The 23,977-nt window shown below is 42.7% G+C and overlaps 1 protein-coding gene across 8 annotated transcripts in view; it reads right to left on the bottom strand.

Moving 5' to 3' along the window:
- The window catches only part of LOC118773416 (LIM domain containing preferred translocation partner in lipoma), a 231,883-nt gene that overhangs the window by 22,779 nt on the left and 185,127 nt on the right, over positions 1-23,977 (bottom strand). For 7 of the 8 annotated variants that reach the window (XM_036522341.1, XM_036522349.1, XM_036522343.1 and 4 more), the window contains one exon: positions 12,094-12,175. In XM_036522341.1, the coding sequence (XP_036378234.1) occupies positions 12,094-12,175 (82 nt within the window). Of the gene's footprint in view, positions 1-12,093; positions 12,176-21,614; positions 21,751-22,603; positions 22,848-23,977 lie in introns of those variants that run through there. The other variant, XM_036522350.1, reaches the window with a different exon arrangement.

The raw sequence follows: 23,977 nt of genomic DNA, 5'->3' as shown, positions 1-23,977 counted from the left end.
TGATGTGATCTGATGACAATTAGAATAATCAATGCTAATAATCTAATAAAATATGCTATAAATTAAGTCTTTGATTGGCCATCTCTACATGCCTGAAACATATTTTGTTGTTTTATTCTGTCATTAAAAGACACAATTTGAGGAAAAAGGTACATGGATTCCCAAAACTGTTGCAATCTGTAATAGTGAACAAGAGAAATGACTAATTACAACATTAAATGAAATTGAACACCATGAAATACGGAAGTAAAATCTGCATTGTGACAGAAAAACGAGCAAAACCTCACCTTGTTTCTGCTGACTTTGGTTTAATTTTTACAGAGCCACCATGAATACCCTATTTATAATATTCCCCATACAAAAGGGGTAATAGTGGCATTAGGATAATAATTGCATTACATTAGAATTTGCCCTATGTTCTGCATTTGAAACAAAACTGTGACAGAAGGCAACAACCTGTCTGAAAAAGTCAAATCCATTAGCGATAAATGGCAGGCTTTAGTGCCAGCGTGCTAGCCTTTGTGTTGGATGGCAACTGTGCTGATATATGTGTTTTTTTTTTTTTTTACAAGAAAAAGAGCCTGATTGCGTATTATGGGACACGGCATTTGGATATCTTTAATTGAGTTGAAGATATCTTTAATTGAGTTTAAGATGTTTCAAACTCAATGCAAGATATCTTCAACCCAATTAATGACACTAGCAATTTAATTAGCGGTATCTTAAAATAATGGGGTTTGGAGATATCTCTGAATGTTTTCTTTTTACACATCTGAAGGCAGATAGAATCTTGCAAAGTAAATTTGAGATATTGTGAATTAATTTAACTTTGGTTCTGCTGTTTTTTGTTCTTTCACTTTCTGCCCTAATCTAAGACTGTTTCAGTTATGATTGACTTTCTCTCTGCGTCTGAATTGTGCAGTTCAAGCACATTCTGGTTGTGCAGACACAAACTCAACAAGGAGATATCAGACACAGACATTCGACAGCTGCGGCTGCCGTCTTAATTGCTTTTACGATTAAGGGAAAGGTGAGCAAAGTTTTTCTTTATTATGTGTTTGAGGTACATTGTATCAGACATATATTTTGAAGTTCTCTACAGATATGATTGCAGTATCAAAGCTTGTGGCACAGCTTGACTACTCATTAGTTGTATTGTGATCTCTGCTACTTTCCTGCATGCGATTGATTAGTCTGTGTAAGGGCAGTGCAGAAAGTTCCAGAGGAAGCAATAATTCTGTTACATGAGCTATAAATCCTCTTCTGCATCCCAGTCTAAGTAGCTTGTTGGGCCAATCAAACAAGAGGCACAGCTGGGGATACAGATTTAACCTTAATAACACTCAAGAAAGGCTATCTGGTGTAGACTTCATAATCTTATCAGCTGCATTGCATCAAATCCATTGACACCAGAAAAATATTTACTTACATCATAAACGTGGCTTTATAACTGTACATTGTGTACAGAGGAAAACATTATTTATACCATCAAAAAACTGATATTAATTACATTGCTACGAATGAATTAAAAAGGAGTTTAAATGGTTACCAATCAGATCAAGGGCAGGTAGGAAATTGGTAGTAAATTTCCAATTTCAGGAATTAATCAATGTTTTATAAAGGCACATCTTTTACAAATTTTCTTTTTTTGAAATAATGTCAGGGCCTAACATTGGCATTGGTACAGTTCAATAATGTAATGACAACTGTGGCCTACCAACAACAAACTCAAAATATTATGTATTTCCTACCCACTTACTATCTGCTTATTAACACTTTCGAAAAGTAAGGCAAACTTTATTAATAAGTACTAACATAAACAGTATACCCAACTACTAGTGTAAGCACACCAGATAAACCATAATTTAAAAAATTTTAAAAAACAAAAAAAACATAAACATAAAGATGATCTTTTAAGGTATAAGGTCTTATCTCCAGAAGAATAGAAGAGGAGTGGCTATAAGTAGAGTGAAAGGGTAAGAGGCATCAGTGTCCCAAAGGAAGTCCACCCTGAATGGCGAGGAGGAAACCTATGAGAAATCCTGTTCATTTTGGCACCTTGTCAGTGCTGGGACCTAAGGACCAGGACACATGCACACAAAGCATTCACCCGCGCACACACATACACACACACACACACACACACACACACACATGCAGACACACACGTACACACACAAAAACAGACAAATGTTGTATAATTTAATATTCAGTTTGGGACTTCCCCATCGCCCGTGCAGGGAAATTCAAAATAGCTGTTGAAAAATGTCTAAAATGGAAGGCTTTGGGGTCTTTCCAGCTATGAATACACTTCCACATGGTGCAGTGCTCCTAATTAGTGCACTCCCATCCCCCTGGCCCTGTCCCTGAGAAGCGTGAGCAAGCTGAACTTCAGACACTGCTGGGCACCTTTACTCTGCAGTTACAAGCACCTCAGCACAGTGCTGCTGATTAACTTCAGGCTTCCACATGCCATCTCCTGACAGTCCTCATTGCACAACCTGACACTTCCAAAAATGGGTCCAATGGGTGGAGGGCATGGATGGTCCTGCTCCATGCCATTACATAAGTATGCTAAAATCCCAAAAATATAATCCTAAATGTGCCCTTATGTAAGGCCTCTTTGCAGAACCGACCACAACATGCCTGAATTTAAATCATTTCCAAATCAACTGGCTCGAGGTTATTTGTATATCATGGGTTTATGCAATCTATTTCACAGGTCTTTAACTTCCTCATCAGAACACAGGAGCTCGTGGATCTTGTTTAATTACAATATAAATAGCTTAAAGTGGGTGTAACGACACCAGATCAGTAAGTATATACACAGAGGAAAAAGGAAGTTTGATCAGGATTTGATAATGATCTTTGGAGTTGTAATTACTGACTTCTAGCCTGTAGTCACATTATAGCTACAGATTATAAAAAACCTGTCAGCAACACCTTAGAGCTGGATTTAATCTTTTGTTTGGTGGGACTGAGCTGCACTTTTCCAGTAGAAAAAAAAGGATATGATCTGTAAAATAAAGCAGCTGAGTGTGTTTTATAATGCCTTCTCATCAATAATTTTAGCAGCTGCTAAAACAAGTATTCTCAATTTCGAGAGACTGCTGAAATGGAGAGGTTTCCTAAATTATGCAGGACAAGAATCTGCCTAACACCATATTTACCCTGTGGAAATGGGACCAAATGCAGTTTGAGCTGTTTTATTCAGGCATCAGGAATTCTTTGCATGGAAGAACATACAGCTCCCATATGCCCCTTTGCATTGGGAATGGAGCACAAAGCATAATATTAAAACTTCAAATAGTTCTGTTGTAACAAGCATGACAGCAAGGGGGAGGGGTGGAGTAATTTACACTTTATACATTTTCTCTCTTTTATTCCACATCCCTCAGAAGCATCAGTTCTGTCATATATAAAGTGAGGAAAAAAAAAATTAAAACATGAGCACATTCCAGGCGAGCTGGGGGAGGCTTAGTGTGGTTAGACACTTTAATTGGATAAAAGGAAAAGATTAAAGAACCTTCCAACTCGGTTCCATAAATAATTGATTTCTAATGTATTTGTAGTGGCAGCAAGACGCCGTTGTTTGGGATGGGGTACGCTGAGTGGCAGAGCGCTCCGATTTCCTGCAGTCTTCTCTGCTTTGTGTTTTTCCCCTTCTTTTACCGCGCAACACTGAAGCTGCATGAGAGAGGGGGGTGAGCGAGTACGCGGCTGGATTTGATCTTACATCAGCGGGAATCAAAGAGTGGCTGTGTTAAAAAGAACTTGCGGGGGCCAAAGTTTTTAAGCGCTCTGTCGGCGGAGAACACAGTGCTCTCACGTTCCCGGTGCAAGCACGAGCATAAAGATATGGTCTGTGAAACCTGCTCTGAAAACTGCTGGAAATATCACGTCAAGAAGGGTTCCTCTAAAGGGGGAATTTGCTGGGTTTGCTGCATGGGAAAATAAAACATATGGGTCGTCTTTTTCCAGACTACTAAAAACATTATTACCATAATGACAGTTACACGCCAACTGCCAATCAATTTTAGAGAACGGCAGTAAGTACTCTTTATGATGCCTGTAAAATATGCTTGAGGATGTGGCATTCACAGTTGCAAATTGTGTACAGTACATGTGAGAGTAAAACTGCCAGCAGTTCAATTCATCTTGGTTTTGAGGAGCTGCTCCTTAAACAGCTTTCATTTGATTTAAATTTACCACCCTGCCTAATGTTTCCTGTACTTACAGTATGAACAGATACATATACATTACTAAAATTATATTCTATGCATATATGTGTACTAAAACAATTTCTTTTCTATGTTGCATTGCTATTTGATAAAGGAAAAACCCTTAAATTTCTTTCATAAAAATAACTATATCATGCTAGTTAAGTGGCATTTCCGAATGAGGAATTTTCTTGGAAACTCAGAATGCATCACAGTGGCTATGACAGGCTTTAAAAAGAACCTATGAAAAGACAAAAAGTCACATTAAACTGTTGTTGCTTAATTAAAGACATAAACAAACACATAGGTCACTGAATATTAGAGAGGGGAGAGATAGTCCAGCCAAGTGCATTAGACACACCACCGCAGGCTGTTGAATTGTTAGGAGTCCCTATTACTGTACCCTGCATTCTTTTTCCCCTTCCCCTCTCAGTCCATCTATTTTGTTCTTCAAGATACACTGCCAGCCGCTTATACAATTCCCTGGCCCTGAGAGGCCTGGAGATGACAGGGGGATTGCTGTAGTCGGAGCACTTCAATCTCCCCGCGTGTCTTCCCTACAAGCCTCCCTGCCTTTCACGAGTAATCATCAGCAAAACTGCCAGCTCCATCGTGGGCGGGAGTTGGGAGCCATTGCCATAAAGCATTACTGCCTGGCCAGCCAGCCCGGTGGCGGGGGGTGTGTAGGTTACATGTATTGGAAACAGGTTGACAGAAGCGACATGGAGGGGTGCCAAGGGAAAAGCAGAAGCACAGGCAAGGTGAACGGTGGCAGGGGAGGAGGAGGGGGCTCTGGCAGGCAGGATGTGTGTGTCCGGGGGGAGGGAAGATGACTCTTTGTGTGTGTGTGTGTGTGTGTGTATGTGTGTGTGTGGGAGATTAAGGGTGACAGTACGTGTGAGTGGGGGGGCATGTGTATTTTTTCCTCGGGTCAAACACTTGCACAGGAGCAAAATGGAGCAACGCGAGTGCCCGCAAGTGCTGGCTGGGTTCTCACGGCAGCTGATCTTGCAGGGCTCAGTAGAGATGTCTCAGCAAGACGCGTCAGTGGCATACCGCCGGGCCTCACCTGCCGTGACCCCGCGCTGCCTCCGACAGCTTGCATTGCACATGTCATGCATGCATTACAAAGCAACACGACCAGTGTCACAACAACCGGGCTGCAGCAACAACAAGGAAACGGGGCCCAAAAAAACACAGAACCCACGGGCACAACAGGTGGGGAAAACACACTTCCCAACAGGGACAAAACGTCTGTGCTCAGATCAGTTGCACTGTACATGGCTTCTAGGAATAGCGATGGAGCAGATGATGTAGACGGGCTGTGGCTGGCATCATTTTGTTAACGAAACACTCTCAGAGCTCACACCCAAATCCCCCTATTCCCTGGGCTTCCTGCTCCCTTCAGCATTTTATATGATTGACATGTGCAAAGGAAACATTTCTTTGCTGTGGTGCTTTCCCTCATGGCATCTCATATCCCTTCAATCTAATAAAACACCTGTATGTAAGCAGATAAGGGTAATCCACTCAAGTGAGCTTTTCTGCCATCAATATCCCACCCTCTCTGCATGACAGGATTAAAAGCAGACAATAGGCATCTAAACAGACACCCAGATTGATATTGTGTGTGTAAATCTCCCTGCATGTCAAAATGGTGCTCTCTTCCTTCATCTGTTTTTTTTTCTTTGGAGCAGAGGAGGTGTTTTGTTGTTGCCATTGTTGTAACAACATAAATTGTTATTTTTGAGCCTGATTACCGCCTGTAATGACTCATGTTTAAAGAGCCACCACATCCTGCATAATGCACCTCGGTCCCGGGGTGTTTGGTTTCACAGGCAATACTTGGAGAACCTTAATCTTGCCAGTGTTGCCCAACAGCTAACCGCAGCATATATGCCAATAACGATCGCTCTAGCTCACAGTTCTGCCAGCCCAGTGCGACTCCTGAAGACCTAACCTCAGTGGCCCTATCAGCTGCTTAGCACTGAAATAGTTTTGGGACTCACAAGGGGAATGTGCATGATGCCGAATAAACAAGGAATGGTGCTCATTTTTCCTAACCATTTATAGGGAAAACATGGCAATACAAACAATGATCTATGCAGTTCGGTTGATTAATTATTTGATGTGGTTGATTAATTATTTGATTTGATGCGGTCCACATTAAATGCTTCAAAGATTCATTTCTGCTGCCTAATACAATTACTATCAGTCCTGCTTCTAGCATACCACTGTGTTTTACAAATAATATTAATTTAAAGAGTTAAAACAAATTAATAATAATATTGTGTTTTATTTATTTCTGGATTAATGCTGTGTGTATGTTATATTAATGTAATGTTAAATATTACATTCTGTATTAATAGTTCAGTAGAACTATAAAGTAAATTGTCCGCTAACCACAAGGAACAGCCAGAATCTCTCTCTGTCCAAAGCAGAGCATCTAACACAGCTGTAAAGACAGACTAACTGTATACAGAGGTCAGGAGGATCTGCTGTGCTGGCTTCAAAAGAAAAGCTTCAGTGGTAATGGCTGACTGTACTTTTTATTTTATGGGGCGAAAAAGGCATTTAAAAGCTGCGGTAGGGCCTGACCTGGGCTGAGGTTACAATAATTCAGCACAGTGCGCATTCCACTTGTTTTGACAGACACAAGTGGGAGCGAATTTAAAAGCAAACTCCTAAGAGTTTGCTGAAGGCAACTGAGTAATATGCAAATGCATTCAACCAAAGTATCTAGGACAATGCACAAAGCTGTCTAACGGAAATCCTATTAATACATTAACTTGTGAGGCTTTATTTTCCTTTAAAGAAATACAGACATCTGTATGTGAACATGTTACGTGAGCCAAAACTTTCTTTGCTGCCCTGACCCATTTACCTTGGTTGGTCCTCCAGGACCCTCTGCTGTGGCTGCAGTTTTGGGACTTTTCCAAGGTTCCTCAAGAAGTGTGAGGGCACGTCCAATTGATGTTACTGGGAGCAAAGTCACATGCTGTACGCACACACCATGCTGCTGTGTGCAAACATATTTTCCTACTGACCCTAACAGTAGCTATATTACACTTAGGTTAACCACACCTAGCTTAAAACTTAAAAAAAATATTTAAAGCATAGCATAGATATACAGCATATTGTGTGTTTGTACATGTACACACACACAAACATACATTTTGTTTACCATTAAAGATATGTAAATGTATTTCAACAACAATAAACAGAGCAGACTAACTAAATTTCCCTGATTTGTGTTACTATGGCAAGGAGAGTCAGCCAAATACATAAATAATAATACATTAGTATCAAGCTAATGTATTTATAAATAATGTACCTGGGCCTTTAATGATTCAGCATGGTGCCTTGGTGTTTGGCATTGGAAATATGCCCACCACACAAACAGAGGTTTTTAAAAAGCACCCACACGTGTTGGTCCCACCTGAGGCCAGGCAAATACAAGGCACAAATTGAGCTGCCCCGTCTTATTAAATTTCCTCTAACACAGTACACCTCCACAAAACCTAAATGGATTAAATATGAGGGATGCTGACACAGAAAATGCTCTTTCAGGGACTCCAAATCGAATCTAAAACTCGAAGTCAAGACTAATCATCAGCGTTTAAATGAAACCTCTCTGAAAGAGAGCCAATGTGTTGGGCTCCTGCTGGCTAACTGCATTTCCTCGATGACCAACTTCCTCCAGCTCCAGCATTCTCGTTACCGCTCCACTTTTTGCTTGTGTGTAAACAGACAACTGATTACAACCAGAGGACTGATAACAAACAGAACACTGATTACAGGCAGAATGCTTACTGCAAACAGAACGCACTGTTTCACATGCGAACAAATATCATGTCACTGTTTCTACAGTTTATTTGTGTGTATGTGTGTGTGTGTGTGTGTGTGTGTGTGTGTGTGTGTGTGAGAAAGAGACAGCGAGGGAAAGAGAAAGTGATAGATACAGAGAGACAGCATTACCATATCTTGAGCGCAGTTTAAAAGCCCTTGTTTAAAAGCACTGTACGCTCTCAACATCGAAGTCAAAGACCAAGGTCTTCTTTTACTCCCCTGGTGCCTTGAATAACCCTTGGAGTCATTTGAAAGCCCGGACTCATAAAAGAGTGCTACAATAGATGCGTTTGATTGGAAGCCCATCAAAGACATTAGCGATGCCAATAAAATTTAGTAGCATGAGGACAAAGATACAGTCCAGTTGAAAGAGATCATGGCCCAGCTCTGATTAATCCTGTTAATGAATAGCCCCGGGGCACTACCACTCCCTCTTCCAAAAAAGAAATGCCTTAAAAAATGTAATCACATGTATTGTAATTACAAAGCTCTTGTGATCTTCTCTGTGAGAAGGACACCCTGGACCAGGGTGGCTCTTCTATTGCCCCTGATTGCGTGAAGCACTCCACATTCATAGATAATATGTGTAAATATACTGTACTGTGTTCTGGTGCTGCCATGCCAGCAGAGCCACATGATCTCTATTCCTTGATAGCCAAGTCCCTGGTGCCAAAACTTTGCCTCTCTCAAACTCTTTCCCCTCTGGGGGACAGGGGCTGTTGAGAGCCTGTCTCCCGCACTGTGTCCTGGTCGGGTTTTCTCAGCAGGAATAAGATTTAACCCCACTTTACTGGGACATCCCATCACATTGCATCACGTATCATTCATTAGCAGAAGATAACATGATTCATTCTGAAAAATGGTAAAACAACAACAACAGAAAAACAACAAAACCTCTATACCTCCACCCCATAAAAACAGAAACCCTGCCCTAAGAAAAAACCAAAGTTACAAAGAGGAGTGGCAGACAAGATCTCTGACTCTACATTGTTACCTTAGCTTACATATGATCAACTTAAAATCTATGATAACCATGTTTGGCAGTCTCCAGGTCCTCAGGCATTAGCTTGCACACAGTGGCGTGCACATGCACACACGGCACGGCAAGACATTTGGGGACTGTCTTGAGGATGGTCTCTGAAAGGAAAGTGGCAGAGTTTTCAAAGCCACCCTGGTGAAATGAGTCAGCCTGCTTGACCAGGTCGCAGTCGTGTCTCAGGCTGATGACAAACACAAAATAACAAACTCACAAATCTCAAGATGCTTCGATCTCGTTTGGTTCCCTTTTGGTCCCACAGCATCTGTGACATGAATCCTTAAATTTCTTTGTTACCCCCTTCAGGTGGCCCAGCTAAAATACAGGGATGCTAGAAGCACTCAGGCTAACAAGCTTTAGATGTGAATGCTGCAGGGAACCATCAGGCCATTCGTGAGCTGAGAGGTTCGATAATTTCAATGAGTTCTCAGCAAACGAAGAGGCAGATTTGGCCTTAATCACATTCAGACAGAACCTCTTCAAGCTGGAGAGTCTGTAAATAGTGTTTTTTGTTTTGCATTAATTAACACGGCTAATGTGATTTCTGAGTAGTGGAGGATCCGATTTGCGCGGATCAGTTAAGAGGGCCTTTTCGCTGTGATGTGAGCCGCAGTGTTAATACCAGCTCAGGTCAGAAACCGAGATACCTACCAGGAAAGTGCAGGGGAAAGTGGGCTCTTGGTACAACCACCTTTACAGGGCCAGTGTGAAACACTTCTTACTTCCTGTGATACTGCAAGAAAGGGAGCAGGCTGTGGACTGCCTCCTTCATGCATTCATGTATTTCTTTGGGTACACAGCTGTTTGTGATTGCACTCTTTCGTGTTAAGCCAGTGCTGTTTTTTTTTTTTCCCTAGGGACAGAGAAGTGTAAGTTTGGACAAATGTACCAGCACAGGCAAAGAAAAATCCAAACAGATATTTGGCGGGGTGAGGCCAGGCTTTCTTGGGACTCCCAAATGCTTCAGAGGGGAGACGCACCACTCTTTTCAAGTATGTAACCTTGTGGAGAGAGGCTGTCCTTTCAGCTCAGCCCACTTCTGCGTTTAACGCGTGACCACAAGAGATGCCGGGATGGCTGTGGTTGGGCTGCATTCGTCGCTTATTGGAACAAGCAGAGAGGAAGCGCCTATTGGGAAGAACACACTGTCCACTTCAGTTTGGAGCAGTGCTGTGTTTTTTTTCTTTACTTCTGCAAAATGAAACGCACCTGTTGTCATCTGGCCTCAAAAGAAGACCTTCCCTATGCAAATACAACTGGCTCTTGGACTGAAAGAGCGAAATAGCTCGAGGCCTGGGTTTCTCTACATCCCCATTTTTGCATATCCTCATTTCAATAAGCCAGTCCATCAGAGAAGCCTCATCCCCAGATGGGGAGGGGGAGAGAGGAACTATTGTCTGAGCAGTGACAAGCACCGGCTGTAAATGAATGCTAGACGAACCAAAAATATCTATTTATATGATAATTAGAAATGTGCGTAAACTGATCTCACTTCACTGGCCATATGTGCGGGCATAATTGCCGAGCTTGACGCATGCCTGAAAACTCTCTACCACACATTTTTATCTATTCGCAACAATAGGTCATTTGATGCTCCTCTGAAAGTGGGCAAAAATTGTACCTGCTGTCAATAATAGCAGGCCATTACATCTGGCATGAACTCACAAAAATGGAATTCTGACATGCAGATCTGTTCCCTTTTGGTTTCTGAGGAAACTATGTGACAATTGTTGTCTTTTCAGCACACATTCCAGTGATATTGGGGAAAAAATTATAGCCAAAAAATTTATCAAGCTCTAGCAAGGAGATTGTATTTGGTATTGATGCTTCAATGTGTAAGCCAGTTATAACAAAGATGTTTATGGCACCACTCCATGAGAGAAACCCCCTGGAAATGAAGTGGAGATTCCACAAATTCTGATTTTCTCAGCAGTTCTATAAATCTGGACTGGACCTTCCTTCCTTTATATGTTTAACTTGGGCTCATCATAAAATGTAGATGCATGTTAAACTCGATCTACTGAACTACTTATAGTTCAAAAACCGTTCTTCATTAATGATGCATTTGGTAGCGCAGAAATAGCAAAAGGATCAGAGCCTCAGTGTACTTACGTGATGAAAATTGCATCTTTGCGTTCATGTGAATCGCGGTGTGAATTACTAACAAAAGGATCAGATTTCCCAATGGCAATTCTAACCTTTATTGAAGCAAAATGCTCTTATTTGGAGTTAGGGTTAGGTTCTGATGATTTTTTCCAAAAGGTAGCGAATATTGTGAAACTGAACTATTATCACATGAGAGTTCAAAACTCTGGTACTGTCACGACCCTACTCTAATGAACACTGCCCACTTACTGCCCTGCCTCTGTTGATGTTACAAGGGTAAAAGGGAGATTTCTTGGATGTTGGCCATTTATAATATGAGTTATAATCCTGTCAAGAACACAAAAACCGCTGAGGGGAGCGTGCGTATCAGTTCTGTCTGCGTTTAACACTGGCATCTATGGAGCTCAGGTCAGGTAGTAAAGGCACCCGGCTCCAGCCTCCAACTCTCACCTCTTTCATCTAGGGCAGAGGAGGATGACTCACCAGCTATTTTGAGCTTCACTCACAAATGGCGAGCTGCTGTCTGCACTCTGTTCACCTGGCATGCATGCCACTTTGTTTCTACATGCGCATCTCTAAACGTTCAACCGTGCTTTTGTGCCGGTGACTTCTCCTTTTTGTCTGCAAGCGCTGTTTCTGATGAGGTCACTGTTGCCAGGGCCAATCTGCACTTGGCTGAATGACTTGCGCCGGCAAAGGCCTCCCCTGATAGTCAAAATACCGAATGGATTACGCTTTACTGCTGTCATCCGTCATGTTGGGGCTAAGGCTGAGGAGTGGCAAGGTCACCCAGAGCTGCTCCGAGCAGGTCATGAGCTTTGAGGGGATGGTGTGCATTTTGATGGATGTCCTATGACGGGGGTGGGGGAGCGGAGCCCTCACCAAAGTACTCTTCAGCTGGGGGGTTGTTCATATCGTAGAGCATCTTCTTGGTAAGGCGGTCCAGCTCTTCGTCTGGCTGGCCCTGAAAAACAAAGAGAGACAGCCACAGTCAAGTCACAGTCTTGCACCTGTCATGCATTCATCCACTAAAGCTCAGTAGGACTCTCAGTCTCTCTCACAGACCTCTCAACTGCTGAAACTGGTCTTAGTCTAACAGGAGGGGATTTGAGGTTAGCATGATGATGGGGGATCTAAAGGCAAGGGGGGGGGGGGTCATTTGTATTGATGGCAGAGCAGGCCCTATTAACCCTAATTTACAGTGTCCTCCCATCCTGAAGAATTTACCCTCCCTGAGAAGGAGCGCATGGTCTTAAAATTGTGGCGGTGTGTCAAGGCTGAACTGACTGTAAGGACACAGAAGCCTGTGAAACACTGCGTGGAGCTGCCACAAAGACTGGGTCAGGAACTGTCCCCTTGATGCCAGGCAGGCACACATGTGCACACAGCCCCGTATTGATCTGCTGATTCACAGCCCTTAACAGTATTTTGATGATTTACTGGCCCAGAGCAAAGACCACAGTCTTACCCAGCTTCAGAAATGCCCATTTCATAATGGAGGAACAGTCCCATATCACCTTGTTCGGCTATCTGGCTGCTTACCACAGAGAGCAACTGCTCAATGCTGATCCACGGCTCACAAGGACATACTGTGTGGAAGTGAATTAGTACTGCAATACTGACTTACAGAGCCACTTACACAAAAAGGAGGTCAAATACATACAAATGATGCATTATGAATACATTTTTGAAAAGTTACAATGAGAAATCTCAACAAGATGAGATGTTGTAAAGATACAAGAGTTACTGACGAAAAAAGAAACAGATGCCATGTTCTCACTGTATGGTATCAGATAACCCTTTATGGTCATGTACCACAGCAACAAATCTTTTGGTCTTATACAGTATTCACCTCAAGGGACGCTCACTTTAGCTATTGCACAAGTGTGTTACCAAAAACCATGCCTATTTATAGTGCTGTAGTTTATGTTTGAACTTTGGTTTTGGACAGAAACATTACACTAAGCATGGCTTGTGTCCAGCTTTAACCACCAATAGAAACACATTAATATTTTAAAGCTGACTCTATGAAACCACTCGGGGTATGTCCTTGTGGCCAGTGACCAATGTGCTCCAGAGCCAGGTTGGTAAAGGAGAGAGATCTAATCAACCCCACATATTGTTTGTGGATTGCATGTTGGAGGTCTCTGCGCACACAGTCACACGCCATGGCGGCAGACACAAACAGAACACACACACACACAACAAACTCTCAGCCCTCCAGTACGAACTGTACACTGTCTCTATTTCACGCTACGGCTGAGAGCATTCTGTCAGCCTTGGCTCAGAAAGGTGGCCCTGCAGATAGTCACACTTATGGGGAAAAAAAAAAACTCATCTGCTCGTAATGGTTAGATTATTGCATAAGATCTCAGTGCCACTTCCTTCCTTGACAACTCTTAGCTGGTCCCGTTAGTCTAAATGCAACACACTTACACGCGCCCTCCTCTGCTCTGCTTCTATTAATGTGCCATGTATGGTGAATGGGACATGTGCTGCCAAATACTCAGTCAGCCGAGTGTGGAGTTTTTCTCAGTGCAGCCTTGTTTCACAGGTGGTCTCTGACACAGCTGGATGGAGATGTCGCAAGCGTGACACAGTGGCCTGAAATGCGCCTCTAACAGCTTTATTTACTCTGCTTCCTTCACCAATGCAAACAACCGCTTTCACGACTTTTGTTACAGATTGTGTCAGTATGAGGTTATATGAGTGGTGAGGCCGGTCTGGAATCTGTATTATACTGCAGCTCACTATGCCACTGGTCTAGGCTCTGTACAACACTTCAACTTACCACCCCAAGCTTATTTTGGGAAACATTCACATTAAGCACATCTGGATATTAACTGCACTGATGTATTTGTTCTAAGCACAAGTTTACATTTTACATAAGTTTACATTGCCTATTGCACATGCAAAAACATTAATTGTTTATTCTTGAGGACAAGTTATAAGCAACATATGCTGGATCATGGGAGTCTCGTACATTATGCTACAATAATGTCAACAGAATAGTAAGACTCAAAGTTTATTTAGAACGCAAGTATACACTCATAAGATACCATTTGAGGAGACACAAAAGTGTTTTAATTACAATGACAGACTAAATATTTCATTAAAAGCCCAAATGCAAAATGCTCTTCCCCACTACATTTGAGTGCACTGTCGATTAGCTTTGTTTTGAGATATGCATCTCATTAAACTATTTAGACCCTGCAAATTGCATTATAAAATCTAATCACACCATCTCAGAATGAATACAGGAGTGAGGCTTGTCATTAAGTTCTAGGTCATCTTCATAAGCCTTAGAAAGTGAGCAATATGATAATTACATCCGTCAACAGATTATTAATTAAAGGACCTCACGTGTGCATGTTTTTAGCCTAGATTGTCTTAGCTTCATTATCTCAACTGATATTCACTCCAAATACTTTTAAGACAGCACTTCAGAAAACGCAAGATTTTCTAGTCACAGACATGTGGCAAAATCCACAGACATGTCCACTTTTTAACTGCTCCAGGAGAAAAAGTGCATCTAACAGTCGGTCTCATTAACTCAGGGGGATCGACACGTCAGGGTGCAAATCCCACTGCTGCACAGAATGTAACCTAAATTCCATTTGGTACGGGGAGGAGGGGGCACAGGGGTCATTTCCCAGCAGTTTAATGGGAGGAGAAGCACACGCCAGTGGGTTTGGCGATAAACATAGTGATTGTTCCTGATCCCATCAAAGCTCAAGACAGACGTGGGTCCTCATCGTCTTCCAGGAAGATTCATCACACACTGATCAGGGGTATTTTCCCATCCCAGCCTGCTAAATTAATAGAATAATCTACCCGCAAAATCAATCGGCCTTTGCAGCTGCAAGAGTACTGAGAGAGCACAAGCTGTTGCAGCGGGAACCCCCAAGCAGGGCCCAGAAATACAGATGGCCTTGGCTCACAGCACCAGGCCAAAAGCAGCAACTGGTCCAGAGCTGCTGGGACGAGCCAAGAGATGTGGCCACAGGAGCAACACCACTTGAATTCACTTCGGTGGAGTCTGTTAATGACCACGAGAAGCGACACTTAAAAAAAAAAAAAAAAACGCAAGAATATAACTGAATATAACTAAAAGCCTTTAAATCACATTATGGGGGCTCCTTATTCTCTGTTCATTATCACTCTGAGACGACAGGAAGAATGTTTTTATACTGTTAATCTTAGCCCATCATCACAACTTTGGAAAGTGATGAAATGCTTCCATTACAGGAAACTCATTTGGCCTTTAAACTTCATTTATGCCTTATCCACTTGCTGACATCCATGGCAACGCATCCCAAGCACTTTAAAGCACCTTGTCTGAACGTCTTTTGTGACAACTCTGAATAATTTTTCACATGAATAAGAAAGAGAAATTGGCTCTCTTTCTTTAATGACTACCACCATGTTTTTATTCAGCTTTCAGCTTTTCAAATATTGCAGTCCAAGACAGATAGGAGAAAATAGCTATTTTTGTTCTGTATTCTGTTAGGGGGGCTTTGCTTTACTACACTCAGAGAAGGGCCTGCATCCCTTTCAGTGCAGATGCAACAGGCTGATGCCCAGAAAGTTTACAAGGCTTTCTACAGTTTTTGATAAAAAGGAGAAAGGGTAAAAAGCGTGTTAAAGGCCGTTACTGTCAGGTACACCTCAGACACCGATTCAGACATGAGAAATCCACTATGGTCCCTGTGGCACAAACACACAGGTGGTTCTTGCAGGAGCAGTTTGCTTCAGTGTGACTGCTGGTGCTGATGGGCAAGGAGGCGGGCGTGTGGCAGTCCTCTTTTCCGTGACAGAGATGGACACAGAAGTGTCCGTTCCAAATGTGAGCAGCAAAGGAAAACCTTTAACTGCCTGCCTGCAGTTAACCTGTTGCAAAGTGAATGAGATCAAGGCCTGGCCACTCAGATTGAACAGAAGGAGACATGGCCATTGGCACAGCACAAAGGGGCCCTCTCTCTGTCTCATCCCTCAAGCTGAGTGTACTGGTGCCTCATAGCTCTGAGTCGCTGAGGTCATCCTGCCATCCAGTTTCATTTGTTTCTGACTGAGAGAATAGAGGTCTGTTTTCTGTTAATATTTTGCTGTGTAAAAGAAAAAGGAAATATGGCATATACATTACCTCTTCATGAGACAGAGCTGTAGCTGCTCCTGTAAGGCCCTTTTCTGGGGACTTTAGTGGTCTCAACACTCCCTGGAGAATCCAGCTAAAGACCTGTTTATTGCATACAGTGCTTAAGTTTATAGGAAATTTTGTGGAATGGATGCTTGAGCAATGAAGTGGAAATAGGAGATTAAAAGGGCTCTTTTTATGCAAAGAAGACTCCTGAATAGAGATGCCCCTAATCCATACCTCTTGAATCGTATATACTGCTTAGCACGACTAGTTTATGCAGTTAGAAGTTTGGCAGGGGGTGGGGGGGTGGGGGGAAGGGGGGGGGGGGGGTCTTAGAACTATTCCCTCATCTTCATTTTATTATTTTTTTTCTCTTCTCAATCAAAAACAGCTACTTCTTATGCAAGATGTGCATACTGAACAAAAGAATGAGTTCCCTGGCAAGCAAACTGTATTCCTCTCGATTAAATGCCAATGAACCTTGAAACAAATGCTCTTTAACTTTAATGAATCCCCACCATCCCCAGCTAGAGAAAGAACAGAGAGCAGCCCTTTTAAAGGTGCTTTATGTAACCACAAATACCACATCCCTTGTCTAAGTCCAACACTGGGTGTTAGCATCGTCACAAAACACCAAGTGCCATACTTGCAGCAATAATGCGGCTTATTAAAATAAATATAGCAGCAAATCCTCATGCAGCGTACTCAATTTACACAGTCCTATGTGAAAAGCACATGGAACAGAGAGCAAAGAAAAAAATGAACATTTGTTGAGGCTTCCTCAAACGAGCGATTACAGAGGTTTAGAGGGCTCCAGGAGGCTCCAGCATAATGTACGGTATTGTTGTGGAACTGGCCACAAACCCTTTCAGTTCCATTTCGGCCTGAGGAAAATACCAACTTGGCATTCGGTAATACTGTGAATACCAAACTTATGTGACAGCTGAAATTTTCCAGCATTTGCAGATCATCGTCAGTTGGGTCATTGCCTAAAAAAAGCCTAAAAAATGGAAAGCATGGTGCAAGAATCAAATTCAGCTGGACGGAGCCATCACACGCCTCAAAACGGCCCTCCCGACTTCAAACCCCGTCCTGCCATCTTGTCATCAAACAGATTTTCAAAGGCACTCCTCCCGCTAACAGCTTCAGCTACTCCATTCCCTTCACCGATGGCTTTCATGGCTTTTGCCAGATATCTTGTCAGTATGAGGTAATATGTTTCTCAAATATGTCACTCAAAAGTACGGGCACAGCACACTGCAATGTGGCTGACAGCGGGCTTACTATTAGACAGTCCTCCGGGTAGATCTGAAAAGGTGCTGTAGACACATATGACCAATAAAAGCATGGGATTAGTGGACTTGGGAATGCCTTTTCTTTCCAAGTCTTTTTTTCCAGTATTGCAGTCCAGGTGACGAGTGATGGGACAATGATTTGGAAACATTGGAGAACGCTGTCCTTCAGCAGGGAGGAGGTCTCTTGTTCACTGTTTGCTCTCAATTGATGTAATTGGCTGTAATCTCAGCCTGCTGAAGGACACTCCGATGGCACCATCCCTTCTCTTGAAGCACACAGCAGCATAGTCAAGGCACATTGAGTGACAGGAGCATTACAGTGCCCCTCTGCAGTAGTGGCATGGTATGGATTTCACTGGCCAAAATCAATACTGAGCAGAGATTATCAAACTCAGAGGGTGGGGAAAAGGAAAAAATTAAGGGATGTTTCCAGAGACCCTCTTTATTTGTTGCATTGGGAGGCTATTTCTTTGTTTTTATGTCCCTGAGCCGAATGTGAAAGCTAAGCTCAAGGCCACCTTCTGCAGAGACACACAGTCTTTAAATGTGTACATTATTCCCACATAAATAGGTCAACTTATTTCAGCTCCAATTAATTAACAACCATCAAATTCACGAATGCTAACTGCAGAGATGACAGGTCTACTGGACTGCAATAACCACTATGTGAGATAGCGTTAATTCACACTTATGTTATTTGAATGAAATTTTGATGAGATGCAGTTTGTAAGAAAAGACTTGGTGCTGTATGATGCTGTTAAAACAATGTTTAATGTTTTCCCTGTGTGCAAGAGGGTGTGCGTGTGTAAAAACTAGGTCATGTTTTGGGAGCTGACATGTTCCTCTCTCCCCAACCAAAGAGATAAGTAAAAATCTAAAGCACTAAGAGGGGTATGAGACCAGTGTGCTAATGGCAGACCTTGGGGAAAAAAGATGACTACGCACACCGCAGGACAATGGTGAAGCATTGCCGTTATGCCTCATCTTGATTATATAAATACACTAAACGCTATATTTTAGAGGCGCAGACTGTTATCACTGGTTTGGGAAGAAATTGACATCGTTCTCCTGTTGTTTACATCAATGTGGTGTCATTTATTTATATTTAAACATGTGCGGTGAACCTAATGAAGATTTACACAGGTTTATGTTTTTAAAATGAGTGTTTTGGCTTTCTTTTTTCCCCTTTGTAATACACGGTGTGAAGTATCTCCTGTATAATTTGGTCTCTAAAACAAACTGTAGTGTATCCTTTTTCCCTCTTAACCGAACATTGACAGGCAAATAACACTTCATTTGGATGAAACCGTGAAGGTTACCTCCTGTCCAAACACTACCACAGTGTTTTATCTTCTCTGTGCAAAACAAAAGCCTAAACCACAGCAGGCTGCTTCCCAGCACATTAAAATGTGGGTGTTTTGAGTCTTGACGTGTTTTAATTTGGTTCAAAAGGTTTGCTAGAGTGAGGAGGTGTCTGCACGGCAGAGAACGGTTGCTCAAAGGATGCGTTTGCACCCATCTGTGTTCAACCATGTAGACCAAGGGCAAACTGTTTTGCTAAGGAAGGTGAGCCAGGCATGGCGAGGTGCTGGGAGTTACGGGCAGCTGTGTCTATGATTCAGCAGCAGGTGTCGCTATTATGCAGCAAGTGTAGAAGATGAGTTTTAGAGGAGAAGCAGTGGAATGAAATAACTAAAGTGTTGCAAACACATGTGTAACACCTGCACATATAGGCTGGTCAAGTGCAGACATTTTAAGCCCCTTTAAGAGGCCATTTTTGGCTGGCTTAGTGCTTTTCATAATCAAATCTATAAAACCACATAGATAGCAGAAGTATAACTGACCTCAAAATAAATTACTGTAACTCTCCATGGAGTTGACAAAATTTCACTAGTTCTCTAAAGCACTGCCAGTCAGTCAAAGCTGCCAGGCAGTCAAACTGTCAAAGCCAACTCACCACTCTCCTGGGTTTAAGTCACAGTATATGCACACTTCTGGTTATAACTACAAAGTTTCTTCACAGTTTCTCTTTACAATGGCAAATGAATATAGTAGAGTTTTCATGCAATTAGCAGCTGGTTAAGAAAACATCTATAATGTCAAGGCTTTCAGTGGTTCTGCTTCTGACTTGGTGTGTAGACACTTGGAGAAGCTGAGACTGCCATATTGCATTCAAAGGCCACTTTCAAAGGACCCAGCATACACACAAAGCACCATCTCTCTCTGTCATCCTAGAAGCCTCAATAAAGTGGCCTACTTAACAGGCACAATCATCACGTTAATCCTGTTACATTACCTCTATTTCAGGTCATGCAGCCTAATTTGAAACAAACATTGTATTTCAAGTGAGCTGAAAAATCCTTTTTGATTGTAATATCTTACAGGACTTTGATTTTGCACAGACATTTTGGATGGATTATTTAAATATCCAGGTATGAGTCTGTTTTAGATGACTGTCTTGTTAAATTTAGGAATCTGAAACACACTACCCTCTGGGTGAACTGGAGGGGAAATTCCATCAGAAGTACATATGGGATGGCAGACAGAGAAGCAGTGCTGCAGTGCTGGTGTTCCTGTGGTCAGGAACCTACATGATGGCTTCCTTGTATTAACAGCTGAAAACATTCAGGCCAACACTCTCAACGCTGGTCAACATGGATGACACTGAACTGAAAAAGATGGGTGGACTGTGTGTGTGTGTGTGTGTGGGCACATGCACATGTGTGTGCAAATTAAAAATCTAAAAATAGCCTAGGGTCACAAGAAAATACACAACACCTATACAGGCATACACATGCTCACACACACATGCATATGCATGTACACACACATGCACATCAATGTGAAGACACACGTATGCATGCACATGCGCACACACACACACACACACACACACACACACACACACACACTCACACACACTCACACACAGCCCCTGGACTTGTTCACTGACTTGTTCTGGAGGGGGAATGAGAGGGAGAAGATAAACAAGCGGTCCAACATTTCAGATTGCCAGCGAACACCGGGAGCGAATGGGCAGATATTGATCTGTGCAGTTATTTACTGTCCACTTCGGTCGCAGTTGAGAGAAGAAACGTAGACGGTTCACATTATTTAAGCCTGGTTGTCTGAGGAGTTCAGCTGATCTATTGAGGGCTGGGTCGGGTCTGACAAACAGGTCATTTTAAACCTGAAGCTGCTTACAGAGATGAGGGGGCTGCTTTGTTAGCAAGGGTCAGGGGAGAATGATAGCAATGTACCTGATTTTCACACAATCAGTGACCCATGCGTTACTGAAGTCCCCGTCTCTTATTTGCATTTGTGAGAGTGAGACAGAGAGACAGAGAGAAAGTGAGTGCATGATTGAGAGAGAGGGAGAGAGAGAGAGAGAGAGAGAGAGAGAGAGAGAGAGAGAGAGAGAGAGAGAGAGAGAGAGAGAGGGAGAGAGAGAGAGAGAGAGAGAGAGGGAGAGAGAGAGTCATTATACAAATGACAGAAACATTCTGCCAGGCCAATAAAGCTCATTTGAATTCAAATGAATTGAACTGACAGAGGGAGAGACAGAGAGAGAGAAATACACAGAGAGACAGAGACGGATTCATACCTTATAATTAGTTAACATTCATGGTGAATGATCAGTTCATTAACATTACCTTCAAATTCATATTTGTGTGTTATGTCAGAAAATGTAAAGGTATCTCTCTGTGTCTTGGTTCTAAAAGTAACACATTTTGGGTGTGTTTTATCAGTCATTGTATGGTTTATCAATTTGAGACTCACCTTGTCATGCCTGAAATGCAGTTTTAAAGAAATACAGAAAGAGACAGGGAGACAGAGAAGGAAATACAGAGAGGCAACATCAGGATTGACTCCTGCCCATTTGGTTCCATGCCCCACCCTCTCAGGTGGTCTTGTCTCTGCATTGTACACTGGCCAAACTGCACACAAACTGAGTTCCTGAATATACTCACTCTGCAGGGCCAGGGGAGGCCTGAGGAAACCCCTGGGAGCAGCATGCAGGCAGGGACATCGCTCTCAAGATGGCAGACGGCCAGGGAGCAACTCGGGTGAGGTGAGAGGGATGAAACCTGATGCGGACACCACCGACTCCACAGTCCAAAGTGAAGAACAAGTTGAATCACTACACCGACCTTTACTCTTGCAAACATTTGGCAACCGGAGCCTGGCGACCACTGATGGGCATTCCACAGATGTGTCACATGATGGTGCATTCACAACCAGACCAGGGCGACATGGTCCAGTTAAAGCCCTTTGCTACACAGCACCCAAAAGCAACAGTTTGCTGACATACAGTGACTTGTGTCATGTGCTCTGTTATACTCATGATATTATCAGCCTAAAAAACAAGAACCTTTCTTTTTTAATATATGAAAATTGGTAAACAGTGAAGTTCACACAGAGGTCTGAATGTCCAAATCATCAGCAAGAGAGAAAAAGCAGCTATGACAGCTTCCGAGACGGTGTTAAATTCTGCTATTCGAAATCAAATTACACTTTAAAGTACAAACCTCTCTGTGTAACCACGGTTACTGAGGTGGAGAGTACAGGCTGTACCTTCGAGCTGTCTGTCTTCCATGTAATTGAATCTGTACTTATGTTACATTAAAATGCAATCCTGCTTCCCCCCTCCCAACAAAAAGTAATTTGTCTCAAAATGTTACGGAGGGCGCATTAGTGAGTTCCCCCTCCACTCCCTCCACCACCACACGGTTTCCTGCTGTTTAATCTGGCCTTAACAAGCAGGCAGCAACTGTCTGCATCAAGATGAGTTCCGCCAAAATGTCCTCAACTCCAAGCCATGGTCACTTAGAATGGGCTTTTAACGTCAATCTGGATCACGTAAATTACGTCTTGGAATAAACAGCGCACTACTCGCTAGCTCAGCAGACATGCTTATTCAGGACACTACGCAGCGCTTCCATCTTGCACAGTCCCTGACCTGTTTCTACAGCTGGACCTTTACTGGAGCGATTCATCAAGGCCACAACCGCTGTTTTCCGCTGGGACTCAAACCTGCGACCCTCCGTGTCCAGAGTGCCACTTTGCACAGGTGTCTGCTGGCGTCCCCACTGAAACGAGCACGCAGAGCACTGGACCCATTTTTAACGAGGAGAGGTTCCTGAGTTCACGCTTTAACCTCCGCTCCACGCAGGTGTCTGCCGGCATTCCAAATGAAGCACACAGAGCAGCTCTGCACTATGACGGTAGCTGGCGGTCGCTTTTAGCTTGCCCTGGCACTGTCCTTCCCCTGGACTGCCGTTGACTGTAGTGTTTGTGCTCTGTTTGACAGCAAAATCTGAGCACTCTAAAAACTGCATGCGGCATATCATGAATCAAACAAGAACCTGCAGGGAGGTGAGAGGGGTGTTCTGGGTGTTCAGATGTTACGTACTTCTGAGGGTTTATTCAACCTGCCTGACTTAATAATCAGTTCAAATTACTGCCTCACATGCGCTTGTGTAGTCAGCTGCAACCTCAAAGATCAGAGCACCAACTCATTTCATAACCATATTTTCAAGGAAGATTTGTTTTAAATAGAAACATGTTCTTCATTAATCCAGTTTTTGGCAGTTCTAGAATAACTGAAACATTGAAATCTCAAACCGTAAGCAACTGAAATAAGCAATTGGAGACAGTGGATATCAGCCTTGTTAGTCAGAATGGCTTAGCAACAATTAACAAAGAGCAGTCAGCAGTTGGTTGGTTTCATTCTTAGGGCAATCAATGCCATCCTGCATCTGGCAGATAAAAAACTTAATTAGATGTCAACATGCCTTATGCACTTCCTTGATAAATGATAATCATGTCATTGTATTGATTCCTGTGTGGGCTTCAACCTCTGAAGTCATTATTCACAGTTATTAATAGATCCCCTCCTGATCAGATCAAGTGAAAACAACAAAACAACAACAACAACAATAATAAGAAGAAGAATCTTGAGAAAGAATTATTCACAGTTCTTGGAAACAGCATGAAGAGGACAAAAGTAAAAGAAAGAAAAGATGATGATAAATTTCATAGATTTCAAAAATGATAAATTTGTCCTTGAGAGACTCAACTGTCAAGGTCTCAGATGCGGCCAGTTGACAGGTCTCCCCTCCTCATATCCCTAAACACCAGGGCAGGGGTATGCAGAGGGGCTTTTTTACTAGTTTCACCATGTGTCATTAGTTTAGTGCTGCATGCGGCTAACGTGCAGCACTGTGCAGCCCGTCTGCACAGGAGTCCTATTGCAGGGAACTAAAATACACAGTCAGGCTGCCAATCAATATAATGACACACCATTTCTCTGAGAGACAAATGGAGAGTGTCA

The sequence above is a fragment of the Megalops cyprinoides genome, chromosome 2 (assembly GCF_013368585.1).
Source record: "Megalops cyprinoides isolate fMegCyp1 chromosome 2, fMegCyp1.pri, whole genome shotgun sequence".
In the NCBI taxonomy this organism is placed as follows: Eukaryota; Metazoa; Chordata; class Actinopteri; order Elopiformes; family Megalopidae; genus Megalops; species Megalops cyprinoides.
The sequence above is the reverse complement of the archived record's forward strand: the minus strand, read 5'-3'. Positions and strand labels throughout refer to the sequence as shown.